The sequence below is a fragment of the Anolis carolinensis genome, chromosome 1 (assembly GCF_035594765.1).
Source record: "Anolis carolinensis isolate JA03-04 chromosome 1, rAnoCar3.1.pri, whole genome shotgun sequence".
Taxonomy (NCBI): Eukaryota; Metazoa; Chordata; class Lepidosauria; order Squamata; family Dactyloidae; genus Anolis; species Anolis carolinensis.
In genome coordinates, this window is record NC_085841.1 from 240,782,926 (window position 1) to 240,796,202 (window position 13,277).

General features: G+C 46.5%; 1 protein-coding gene across 2 annotated transcripts in view; it reads right to left on the reverse strand.

Moving 5' to 3' along the window:
* The window catches only part of wnt6 (Wnt family member 6), a 69,662-nt gene extending 58,937 nt beyond the window's left edge, over nucleotides 1-10,725 (reverse strand). Inside the window, exon 1 of one of the 2 annotated variants that reach the window (XM_062967295.1) lies at nucleotides 10,426-10,725. Coding sequence is in view for 1 of the 2 variants with exons in the window: in XM_062967294.1 (XP_062823364.1) it covers nucleotides 10,426-10,502 (77 nt within the window). In the remaining variant the exon portion in view is untranslated. The remainder of the gene's footprint in view (nucleotides 1-10,425) is intronic. The other variant, XM_062967294.1, reaches the window with a different exon arrangement.
* Between the last annotated feature and the right edge of the window lie 2,552 nt (nucleotides 10,726-13,277).

A 13,277-nucleotide genomic window follows, 5' to 3' on the forward strand; every position in this document is an offset into this window, starting at 1 on the left:
GTTTAGTTATAGCACTCCAAAGCAAGGTTCAAAGTAAAACAGACTCATATCACACAAGACTCACATAATGCCTTCTATGTGCAGAATGCAGTAGCTAAAGTGTATCTTCAAGTTATGTACATATATTTCATAAGGCACTGGCTATGTATACATTATTGAACCATAGCCAGGGTTTTGTTATTGGCCTACAACACACTTGGCATCTCAAAACCAGGATACCCAGTAGATGGCCTGCCCCTATCTGGGCCAAATGAATCCTTCAGATCCTTAGCACAAGTCTTATTGGTTGTTCCACAGTCAATGTATTATGTTATACCATGGCCAGCCCTTCTCAATTTGACACCCACCCATTGGAATATTTTCCCCAATGTGAGCTGAGAGGTAGGCTCCATCTACACCGCCATATACAATCTAGATTGGATTATATGAGTCTACACTACCATATAATCCAGTTCAAAACAGATAATTTCAATTATTTGATTTGATAATCTGGATTATATGGCTGTGTAGAGCCATCTACAGAGACTGTATTCTGTTTTAATCATCTGCTGAAAACATACCTGTTTGTAAAGACTGACCTCAGTGTATCATACCTACTCTGTTTTTCTGTTGGTGTGTTTTAAAAATGTGTTGTTTTAAAATTGTTTTCATTTTTAAAATTTATATTACATCTGAATTTTAATATCAGGGTGGTTCCAGACTGTGTCAAAATGTGGGTTTAAAAAGTGGGGCAAAAAATCGTGGGTCTACACACAGCAAGTACACACAAGTCCTAACACCTTCCTTTGAAGCAGATCAAGATAGAGGCCAGACAGGGAACATCCAGCAGAAGTTGTTTTTTAATTCTCTCTGAGATGCACTGGACCTCATATGCGCAAATGTGGAGATCCCCATGTACTCACCACCAGATTTCTTATCTCTCTCTTTACCCAACTGTTAATTCAAGATCTGTTTAGTATTGTAAGAAAGAAAAGAATGGTTGCAGAGAGTTCTAATTGCTTTCCAATTGTGCTTCCCTTTAGCCACCTGGGTGTCCCTGACTCCATTTTTTGACAGCCCAATCAGCTGTTTCAGGATTTTAAAACATGTGTTATGGAGCAGTCCCCACAAGGGGATGGGAATGAATTCACATGTTTTTCATGACTGCAGGGATGTACATTCATGCAAAAGTGTGCATTTTTGGGGCAGACTTGGGTTTTAAGCACACCTTTTAAACACGTGTTTTTCAGCTGTTGATCTGATTCTGCCCACACTTTCCCCAACGTAGTTTAGCCACTTCCTTCTTTTATCCTGATTATGTCCAGGTTTTTACTGCATGTGTAGAAGAGCCCTCAGGTTTAATTGTTTGAATCAACCAGTTATTAACTTGAGCTATCCATCCATCCATTGGCTCAGAATTCTTTAATGCTATGTTTCTTCTTCTAGTCTCCAGTTGGTTAATCTTGAGGTGTGAGCTCAAAGCAAAAACTCAAAGTAGATTATCTCAGTCTGTCCAATGCAGCTTAAAACCTTATGAAAGCATTATATCACTGTATCCAGAACTGGTGATGCCCCCCTCCCCATCCTCCCTGGCAAAATTAGTCTTTCTTAAATTGCTTGCTATTCCTAGACACTTTTCAAAAATGCCTGCTGCAAGGCTATAAGGTGGGAAGGAACTGTTCAAGAAGATGAACAGAGGGCAGATGCTGCTGCTGTTGTGTCTGCTGCTGCCATCTCTCCCCCCCCCCCCCCCCACACACACAATTCTGTTCATTCTGCCAACCCGTAGGGCTGGCTTTGGCAGTTGTTCAGCACTAAAACACATGGCATTTTACAGCTGGTGTTACTATACTCATGTCCTATTTGTGGACTCTCCAAAGACAACTAAATGGTTGAGCACAATGTGAACAGAATGCAAGTTTAGATTGGCCTTTGATCTGACCCAGGAGGATTCCTCTTGTGTTCTAAAAGGCCACAGATCCAGCCTGTGGCATCAGCACTTAGGCTGGGCGAGACCCCTGTCTGAAATGGATCCTGCTTCATATAGAATATTGAGATTGATCGATCAATAGTCTGTTTCAATATAGCATAACATGTGCTCAATATTCTAAGATAATTGGGTAACACATGGGTTTGAATGTGAATACTGTCCAAAGTTGGGTCACATCCTTGCTAGCAGTACCTTCTTTGGATAATTCCATCAGGATCTTTTCATTGCTGAACTTCAGAGAACAAACAATGTCCTTTTAATTTAAGGACACCTATATTTCAATGATTAAAAAATATCCATCTCTTTATGGCCTAGATCCTATTGGTCAGTCCCAGCAAGAGTAGACCTGTCAAATAAATAGGCTTTATGTGTTCTATGACTCTACTTTATTTGGGAGTAGGAGCTCCTGGTGGCGCAGTGGATTAAACTCTTGTGCCGGCAGGACTGATGACCTCAAGGTTGGGTTGCTGTTCAAATCCAACCCGGGGAGAGTGCAGATGAGCTCCCTCTGTCAGCTCCAGCTTCATGTGGGGACATGAGAGAAGCCTCCCACAAGGATGATAAAAACATCAAAACATCCAGGCATCCCCTGAGCAACGTCCTTGCAGACAGCCAATTCTCTCACACCAGAAGCGACTTGCAGTCTCAAGTCACTCCTGACACAGAAAAAAATGGGAGTAATCAATAGGACTCAGGTTGAGTGCTTTTTAAAATGCCTATTTTAATTCTTGTGATGAACATTATCAAATCATATCTTTTCCATTCAGTGGTCTAATCCTTTTCATTTCCTTTGGGGATCTTCACCTCTTGCTTGAGCCCACAATGTGCATCATGGCACCAATTGCAGTGAATCAACAAATTGCATGCTTGTAATAAGCAATCACCAATACCATGGAGACAGAAGTATTACCAATCTGAGTTTAATTTTTAAAAAAATTAAATGTCCTTAATGTTGAAATATAAACAAACTGGGCAAAGGAAGCAAATGCGTATTCATTTGATTCTCCCGCATGACAATATCTTTCAGGACTCACAGCTAGCACATAGTCAAAGAGTTAGTGTGGCATCTATCAGATTCCCATCTTTTGATTATTGGTTACTCACAAAATTTCCAACATTTCTTCACTCTCTGAGCAAGTAGATGCCTTGGGGTTGTTGTATGGCAACTGGTGTTCTTGTGCCACTGAATTCAACACTTGCACTGTCCAACCTTTAAATGCCAGGCATTAATATTTCTTTCTTTCTTTCTTTTTCCATTATTTGGGCATCTAATCTCTTGGACCTTTTGGGATTCTGAATCACAAGCACATCCAAGCAACATGTACAAAAGTGTGATCCAGAGCTTGGAAGATGTCATTGTTTAGGGACAAGGGGCTACAACGCCCATAATCCCCCAGTCATGGCCACCCTGGTTGTAGATTACGGAAGCTGCAGTAAAATAAGTAATATGGTCATGTGCTGGATACGTACGTACCTGTTCTTTTGGCTGAAATGAGCTTTCCCATGCTACCACTGAGCTCAACAGGCAGAGCCTGGAGTGGCCGATTGTTCAGTCATATATATGCAGGGGGTTGTTTTCTTCTCTATTTTTCAGCTGAGTTATTTTTAAAAATCAATTTTAAAGAAAAGCCAGGAAGAAGCCAACCCAAGTTGAACCTCTGCCCTTCTCTGCATTATCCTTTTAAGCTTCCAGCCCCAGCTCTGCCAATACATACAAGACGATCCCAGCCTTTCTTCCAGATGAGGCTATAGTCCTCCTTTGCCATCCAAGATCTCAAGGCTTTAATCTTAAACATCCCAATTAAATTTCAGTTTTGTGTGTCCCTATCATATCCTTGTTGTTGTGTAGTTAAGTCCACTTCAGCCCTCCTCTGTCCTCAGGAACCAAATATTCCTGAAACCAGACCCAACTATACCCCAGAAACAGCTGCAATTTCAAACTAGTCTTCTGGAATGTCCATGTGTGTCTTAGAAGAGTATTAATATTTTGATAGGAAAGTGAAAGAAGTTCTAAGCCAAGCTCAGAAAGTTTACTTTTTGGACTAAAACTCCCCAGATTCCATACTCAGGATTGAGCTGGGTGGGGGATTTGGGGCACATTAAATTTCAAAGAAGTTAGTTTCTTCAGAGTGGAGCTACAAAGCGTGGCAACAAATGTTTAAATGTTGTTTGCAGTAAAACTTCTAACTTGTCAATTACAGAGAGAATGCTTAGCTCTAGAGAGTTAACTATTGTGCCTCTTGTTGACATATACCAAAGAACGCACAGAGAACCTCCTAGTCCCTTTGCTGACACAGACCCTCACATGCCAAAAAAAGAAATCCCAATCCCTTGATGTGTATTAAATTTGAAATTCATTCAGAAATCTCTCACAGCAGGAGGTCCTCAATCTTTGCTGTCATGAACCTGCCCGAAGTCAAGAAAACAATGGCCAAAGCCTTACCCACCACTTCTCACGAGAGGCCACCAGCCCAAGGAGGCTGCTTAATGCTAACTGCACACAGCACTTTTGAATGTTCTCATCTAACAGTTAGGTGAACTCTGTATTGCCATGATAATAGGTTTGGCAGCAAACAGAGCTTGGAGAAGTTACCTTTGGGGCTAATGCCACCAGACTTCCCTATACTGGCTGGAAATTGTCATGTTTCTAAGCTGTGGGATAAAGTGGTCTCCTTCAGAGGTATCATATTGAGCAGTGGCTGGGTAGCACTGTAGATAAATTAATTACTGATTCAGGCAGAGGGAGTGAAACTGTGTCTTATAGTCATATGGGCAAGTTTTGTCCAACTTGGAATGTGACCAAGAGAAACAAGAGTGGGAGACAAACAGATCTGACTAAAGAGCTTCAGGTTTGTGGGGCAGATACCTTCCTAAAAGCCACCAAGAATTTTGATTCCCCTTTTCAATGTTCCAGCATTGTTTGATTTGTACAAAAACTCAGTATTTTTTCAAAATCTGAAGTGAAATTTAGTTTCTTCTATTTTAAACTGAGGAAAGGGGAGATTTGTAGAGGTTTCCTGGTCAGAAACCTGGTCCTGGCCAACTAGAGTTACCCCGCTTCTGCTCCAGAGCAGCAGAGCAATGATAGTAAGGATCACAGAGATTTCTCCTTAATAATGTTCTGATCACAGTTGGGAGAGGGCAGATGGACAAGCAGGAAGAGGAAATAGGACCTAGATAAATCAGAAGACTCCATGCAGAAATGGACCCTTCATTGGCATGTGGTTCCTAGCAGTGATTTAACAATACCAATTCCTGGCCCCAGCATTACTGATGAGTTGGCTGGTCATCAATTGCCATTATTTTAAAACAATTATTATGACAGACACACGTATATATGTGCACACATGTATATGTCTCTATATAGTAAACACTATTTGCAGATGGAGCAGAAAGATGGGGTAGTCTTTAACAGAGCTTCTGAAACTTTTTCACTTGAGGTCCTTCCTGGGTTGAAATTTTTTATGTCACCCGAGATATATAGGTAAATAAAACATAGAAAAACAAACATTTGCTGATAAATCAGCATTTGCAAGCCCTGTAAAACAGGCTGATGTTCCCATTTTATGAAGTACGGCAGAAGCATCTTCTGCACAGTCCACTGTAGACACTGCGCAACAGAATCACTCAAATGTCTAAAACAGCCACTAGGTGACACTCAAAATACTTTTACTGTTGCCAAATTTTTCAGGACCTCACCATTGAGCTAAGGCAGTCATGGACAAACTTTGGCCCTCCGGGTGTTTTGGACTACAGCTCCCACAATTCTTAACAGCCAGTAGGCTGTTTTGGACTACAACTCCCACAATTCCTAACAGCCTACTGGCTGTTAGGAATTGTGGGAGTTGTAGTCCAAAACACCCGGAGGGCCAAAGTTTGCCTATGTCTGAGCTAAGGGGAGTCCATTTGAGGCCAGGGCCCACAGTTTAAGAACTAATGATTTAGGAGATATAGTCCAGTGAAACCAGAGGTAAAATACATGCAGAAAACAGTAACATTCGCAAGGATAATTACATTCTTAACATTGCCCACTGGGAAAAAAAATGTTTATAACCAATAATGTGAGCATCCCAGCACTAAGCAAGTCAACTGACACTTGTAGGGTGATAACAAATCTCTGGACAGACCAAAAGCTTTTAATGAACCAGAATTATGTGGCTGATATTTCCGTCTCCATCTCCACTAATGCACAAAAGTTGTGTTTTATGCCCACATTCTTCTGTGCAAGACCTTTTCAAGCAAACCCATGATTGTTTTCTAGCAGGATAGGATTGGTTTTCAGTATGAGTGGGACTTGTCCTGGCCTTTTCCTCTACAGTTGATGCTCTTGGAGTTTGTACATATGCAGTACATAACCCTCCATGGTCTGAGCCACCACAGCATACAAGCTCACTACTTGCTGGCTGAGACATCAAGGGACAACGTGTCCATGGGACCAGACCACCAGTGATCAAAGGGACACATGTGAATGGGCCACCAGGGATAACTTTGAGAAAGTTATGGAGAAACCAGACTCATGAGAGTGTTCGCATGGTCCAGCACCACATGAAATACTGCACTTTCTAAAGGTGTAAGTCCATTCACATTCTTAGCTGCCAGCGACCTATCACTGGGCCCTGAAGAACATGTGTATGTGAAATCCACCTTATGTATGTGGCAAACCTACCCTATGTTTTCTGGATGGATAATAATAATAATAATAATAATAATAATAATAATAATAATAATAATAACTTTATTTATATATATCTCTATCTCCCAGAAGAGAACTCAGGCCTGTTTCCAAAGAGTACAAATACAAATACAAATCAACATACAAACCCAAGTGATAAGTGATGGGGAAGAATAGGAAGCAGGAGCAATCAGGATATTGTTAGTTACGCCTCCTTCATATAGGTCTATCGCACGCCTCACAAAAGAGTTAGTATCTACCCTGGACACTGAGGCTAGACAGAACATGGGAGGGCATACTTGAGTCGGGGAACTCTATGCTTACCACCCCAAGAGCCTCAATCCAATCTCATAGAATCTTAGAGTTGGAAGAGACCTCATGGGCCATCCAGCCCAACCCCCTGCCAAGAAGCAGGAAAATCTCATTCAAAGCACCCCCAACAGATGTCCATCCAGCCTCTGTTTAAAAGTTCCAAAGAAGGAGCCTTCATCACACTCCAGAGCAGAGAGTTCCACTGCTGAACAGCTCTCACGATAAGGAAGTTCTCCCTAATGTTCAGGTGGAATCTCCTTTCCTGTAGTTTGAAGCCATTGTTCCACCTGCTAGTCTTCAGGACAGCAGAAAACAAGCTTGCTCCCTCCTCCCTATGACTTCCCCTCACATCTTGATACATAGCTCTCATCATGTCTCCTCTCAGCCTTCTCTTCTGCAGGCTAAACAAGCCCAACTTTTTAAGCCACTCCTCATAGGGCTTGTTCTCCAGACCTTTGATCATTTTAGTTGCCCTCCTCTGGACAGATTCCAGCTTGTCAACCTCTCTCTTCAATTGCCGTGCCCAAAAATGGACACAGTATTCCAGGTATGGCCTGGCCAAGGAAGAATAGAGGGGTAGCATGACTTCCCTGGACTCCTATTTATGCAGGCCAAAATCCCATTGGCTTTTTTAGCCACCATGTCACATTGTTGGCCCATGTTTAACTTGTTGTCCACCAGGACTCCAAGATCTTTTCACAGGGACTGCAGTCAAGCCAGGTGTCCCCCATTCTGTATCTTTGCATCTCATTTTTTTCTGCTTAGATGGAGGCTCTTGCATTTGTCTCCTGCTGGAGTTCTCATTCCAAACCACCTACATAGGTACAGCACTGGGGAGGGGAGGGCCCGGTGGAGTCTGGCTCTTTCCCAACCTGCTGCCGCCCTGTCCCATGGGCCCCATGGGGGTGCCAGGCCTGCCCATGGGGGTGGGAGGCAGAGGCAGGCCAGGGGTTGGCCCGGGCTTGATCGGGGAGGCCAGGCCAGCGTGTGTGACAAGGGCGGAGATGAATCACCTTCGCTAATGAATTATGTCCCGGATTGCAGGGAAGGAAGCGAGGCTGGAAGGGGGAAAGAAAGCACTTAAAAAGGGATCAAGACAGGTTGGGTGAAATTCTTAATAGATTTAAATAGGTCATGTTTCGACAGATACCTGGGCTCCCCCCCCCCCCCCAAGCGGGGCTGGTTGGTGTAATGAACCCTCTCTGGAGGCCTTGCTTCCCCCGCGCTGTTTGAGGAAGGGGCGCAGAAGGGGAGGGGGCGCTTCGGGAAGGGCTGGGCCTCGCACCCGATCTCCCCCCTTTTCTTCTTTTAATTAAAGTTGACTTACTGGATAAGGGGGGAGTCCAGGTGCCCCCGCCCGCCTCCCCAGAGGAGGGGTCTCTTTCACTCCCCCTCTTCCTTCCCTCTCCTTCTGGGAGGAATGTAGCCCCAGGACAGCTCAGCGCTCGCCGGCTCCCCATCCCGACGAGGAGCGCCTTTACCTGGCGGTCCCCGCGGGCTTGGGACGGGGCGGGGAGGGAGGGAGGGAGCCCAGGCTCAGGCTGAGCCAAGAAGGGGGCCGGGAAGGGAAGGCAAGGGAAGGAAGGGGACCTGCCTCTCCAGAGCCCCCGTGGTGTCCGGGGGGCGAAAATGGGGAGACAGGAGGAACCCAGTCCGTGCCATAAAGATCCCTGGTTTCAGGGAGGATCACAACCAGCTTCGGGAAAGGGCGGTGGGCATTTCGGGAAGACTCTGGGCACAAGGCGGGGTCACAGATGGAAGAGACCAAAGGGCCACCCAGTCCAAGGCCATTCTGCCATTCACACAGGCAAAGCTCTCCCGACGGAGCAGTGGTTCTCAACCTGGGGTGCTCAGGTGTTTTTGGCCTACATTTCCCAGAAACCAGTTTACCAGCTGTTAAAATTTCTGGGAGGTGAAGGCCAACCTGGGGACCCACAGGTTGAGAATCACTGTGGTAGAGGGCCATCCACCTTGTGCTTAAAGCAGTGGTTCTCATCCTGTGGGTCCCCAGATGTTTTGGCCTTCAACTCCCAGTAATCCTAACAGCTGGTAAACTGGCTGGGATTTCTGGGAGTTGTAGGCCAAATCACCTGGAGACCCGCAGGTGGAGAACCACTGGCTTAAGGGGAGAAGGAGACTCCACCCCATTCTGAGACAGTGCAGTTGTGCCTTGTTGGGTTTCATCCCTGGACTGCACAAGTTTTTGTGTCCATCAAGTTTCTAGTCCTCAATGAGTAGCTCGACCAGAGACAGGGCTAAGCTGAGGGATTCCTTTCCCCCACATTCCTATGCATGTTTTCCTGAAGGGCTTTGTCTTTACTTAGTTTATCCATACCTCACAACCTCTGAGGATGCCTGCCATAGATGTGGGCGAAACGTCTGGAGAGAATACTTCTGGAACATGGCCACACAGCCCGAAAGACATACAACAACCCTGTGATCCCGGCCATGAAAGCCTTCGACAAGGCTTTGTTCTTTCCTGCTAGCTAGCTCCAAGACCCTTTTCTATCAAGAATGTATTTCTTTTACTTTAATAAAAGTTTTTGAACTAAAGTTCTGACTCTGCAATCCTGAACCATCCTAAGGAATAGTAGCTTATCCTTTCGCATCACAGGGGCACTTCTGCCGGTGAAGGCGTTTAGTCCTAGTACTAAACTCTGCTATATTTTGGTGGAATTGCCCCGACTGAGGGTTATTTTTTAGCCTCACAGCTGGGGCCCCTTCCATACAGCTGAATAAAACCCCACATTATCGGTTTTGAACTGGAATATATGGCAGTGTTCACTCAGATAACCCAATTCAAATCAGATATTGTGGGATTTTCTGCCTTGATATTCTGAGTTATATGACTCTTTGGAAGGGCCCTGTGTGGACTAGCTCCAATGGTGATGAAGTTTTTCCTCGTGTTTAGGTGGAATCTTCTTCCCTGCTATTTGTACCCAGGGCTCCGGGTTCCAGTCTAGACTGGAGCAGTCGGAAACAAGTTCACCCCCGGAGGGTTGTTGTATGTTTTCCGGGCTGTAGGGCCATGTTCTAGAAGAATTCTCTCCTGACGTTTCGCCCACCTCTATGGCAGGCATCCTCAGAGGTTGAGAGGTATGGAGAAACTAAGCAAGGAAGGTTTATATATATCTGTGGAAAGTCCAGATGTGGGCGAAACGTCAGGAGAGAATTTTTCTAGAACATGGCCATACCGCCCGGAAAACATACAACAACCCTGTGATCCCGGCCATGAAAGCCTTCGACAACACATTTATCACCCCCGGAGAATTGCATGGGGAGCGGGAGCAAGAGGACCTGTGAGGTCCCTTCAAGGGTCTTCTCGTCGCCTTTCTTTCAAAAGGAAAAGACGGGACGGGACCTGTGGTCGGCCTCGGCCCCCCTCGCCCCTCGCCGCCCCCAAGGGGCCCCTGGGTGCTTTCCCCTCGACCCCTTCCCCACTTCCCTCCGCCGCGCCACGTGGGCTACTCACCACCAAAGCCCGATGATGTTGGCCGGGCAGAGCAAGATGAAGAAAAGCCCCAGCTGGGTGCGGGAGGGGGGCAACATCCTGCCCCGGGCCCGGGGAGGGGGGAGAGGAGGGGGAGGAGGAAGAGGAGGGGGAGGAAAAGGAGGAGGAGGAGGGGAGGAAGGGGGCGCGAGAGCCCGGCTCCAGCGCCGTCGGGGGCTCTTCGGGCGAGGGCGAGCCTCGAGGGTGGCTGCCGCCGCCGCCGCCGCTGCTGCTGCTCCGAGCCCCGTCCCGGGTTGAGGAGGCGAGGAGCCAGGAGGCAGGCGAAGCGAGAGGGAGGGAGGGAGGGACGAGGCTGACAGGCGGGGAGGGGACGCCGCCGAAAGAAGACACAGCGAGCGAGGGAGGGAGGGAGGGAGAGGGAAGAGGGGGCTGAGCCAGTGCCAAGCGGCGCATTCCCGGCGCACCGCGATTGCCATCTCCCTCCGGACAGAGGGACCGAGAGGGAAAGAGGAGGGAGGCCGCGAGGGATATATTGGGGGGGGGGGGCAGTCGCGTATATAGCGCCCCGTAGTTCCTAGGAAAGGAACGGAATGTCGCCCCCCCCCCCCCCACACACACACACCAAAACTCCAGCAGGAATGCAGTGGGTTGCTGTGAGTTTTCCGGGCTGTGTGGCCATGTTCCAGAGGCATTCTTCCTGACGTTTCGCTCACATCTATGGCGGCAGGCATCCTCAGAAGTTGTGAGGCGAAACATCAGGAGAGAATGCTTCTGGAACATGGCCATATCGCCCGAAAACTTAACAGCAACCTAGGCAAGGGAGGTTTCTATATCCGTGGGAGAAAGAACGATTGTCTGCCACATTCACGCTTGCCTCCAACAGTTATCATTGAAAAGCTTTGCAGCTTCTAGGCCTGGCTGATTTCTGCCCGGGGGGAAATCCTGAAAACCACTGCCGACTAGCTCAACCAGCGAAGTCAGCCATAGCAGAGCACTTGACGAACCAACCTGGACACAGCATATTATTTGAGAACACAGAAATGCTGGACCACTCTCACAACTATCCTTTTAGACGACACAGAGAAGTTATTGAAATCCACAAGCATGTAGACAATTTCAACAGAAAGGAGGAAACGATGAAAATAAATATAATCTGGCTACCAGTATTTAAAAAACTTTAAAATCAGGACAGTAATATAAATAAAGAGCAACATTCAGAAGAGAGGGGAATTCCAGACAAGAAACAATCAGGGCCAGCTAAAACTTCCCAATAAAGGATTCCGTCAGGCAGGAAGTAGGCAGGCTTTGTAAGGCCATTAAATCAAGGTGCTCAATTGCAACATTCACACTTGCCTCAGGCAGACAAGAGTTCTTTCTCCCACCCTGCACCTTCCACAAATGTTTGAACCCCACTTGCCTAGTTTCCAACAGACCTCACAACCTCTGAGGATGCCTGTCATAGATATGGGCGAAATGTCAGGAGAGAATGCTTCTGGGACATGGCCGTACAACTCGGAAAATTCACAGCAACCCAGTGATTCCAGCCATGAACGCCTTCGAGAAGAAATAAAAGTTTCTCCAGATACACAGCGCTCCGTCAGCTGTGTATCTTTCAAACCGGAGCAAAGGGGCTGATTCCGATCGTTGAGGCTTCGCCGGTTAGAGTTGGTTTGGGTTCCAGCTGCTCAAAAAGGGGCGAGAGGAACACTGGTTTCCCCTGCTTTGGACCCCAAAGCCTCGACGCCAGGCCTCTCCCACCTAGACTCTGCAAGTGAGTGCCCCACAGGCCCTCCTTCCTTTTCAAGGACCTACTTTCCCTGCTTCCTTACACAAAAAGCGAAAATTCTTCCTCGTCGATTTGAGGCATTACTTCAGGCGACATGTCATTTCGATAGATTCTGCTTAACTCGGAACTCAACCCAGTCGAGCTCCTGCATTTCTTTTCCATCCTAATAATGGAGGACTATGAACGGAGATACCAATAGCAGTCTGAGCATGTGCAGAGTGGGTCCTTGTCTAACCGAGGAATCCCACCAGCAAGTGTATCACTGGGTAGCTGTGAGTTTTCCGGGCTGTATGGCCATGTTCCAGAAGCATTCTCTCCTGACATTTCGCCCACATCTATGGCAGGCATCCTCAGAGGTTGTGAGTTCTGTTGGGAACTAGGCAAGTGGGGTTCATATATCTGTGAAAGGTTCAGGGTGGGAGAAAGAACTCTTCCCTGTTTGCAGCAAGTGTGAATGTTGCAGTTGGCCACCTTGATCAGCATTGAATGGCCTTGCAGCTTCAAAGCCTGGCTTCTTACTGCCTGGGGGAATCCTTTGTTGAGAGGTGTTAAATGGCCCTGAATGCTGGACCACTCTAACAACCATCATGTCAGACTACACAGAGAAGCCATTGAAATCCACAAGCATGTGGACAATTTCAACAGAAAGAAGGAAACAATGAAAATGAACAAAATCTGGCTGCCAGTATTAAAAACTCTAAAATCAGGACAGTAAATAAAGATCAAGAAGACAGGGGAATTCCAGACAAGTAACAATCAGGGCCATTTATCACTTCCCAACAAAGGATTCCCCTAGGCAGGAAGAAACCAGGCTTTGAAGCTACAAAGCCATTCCATGTTAATCAAGGTGGCCAATTGCAACATTGCCTCAAACAGACAAGAATTGTTTCTCCCACCCTGAACATTCCACAGATATATAAGCCCCACTTGCCTAGTTTCCAACAGACTTCCCAACTTCTGAGGATGTCTACCATAGATGTGGGCAAAATGCTTCTAGAACATGGTCATAATGTCCAGAAAACTCACAGCAACCCAGTGATTCCGGCCATGAAAGCCTTTGATAACAAATCGTATCACTACTATCCAA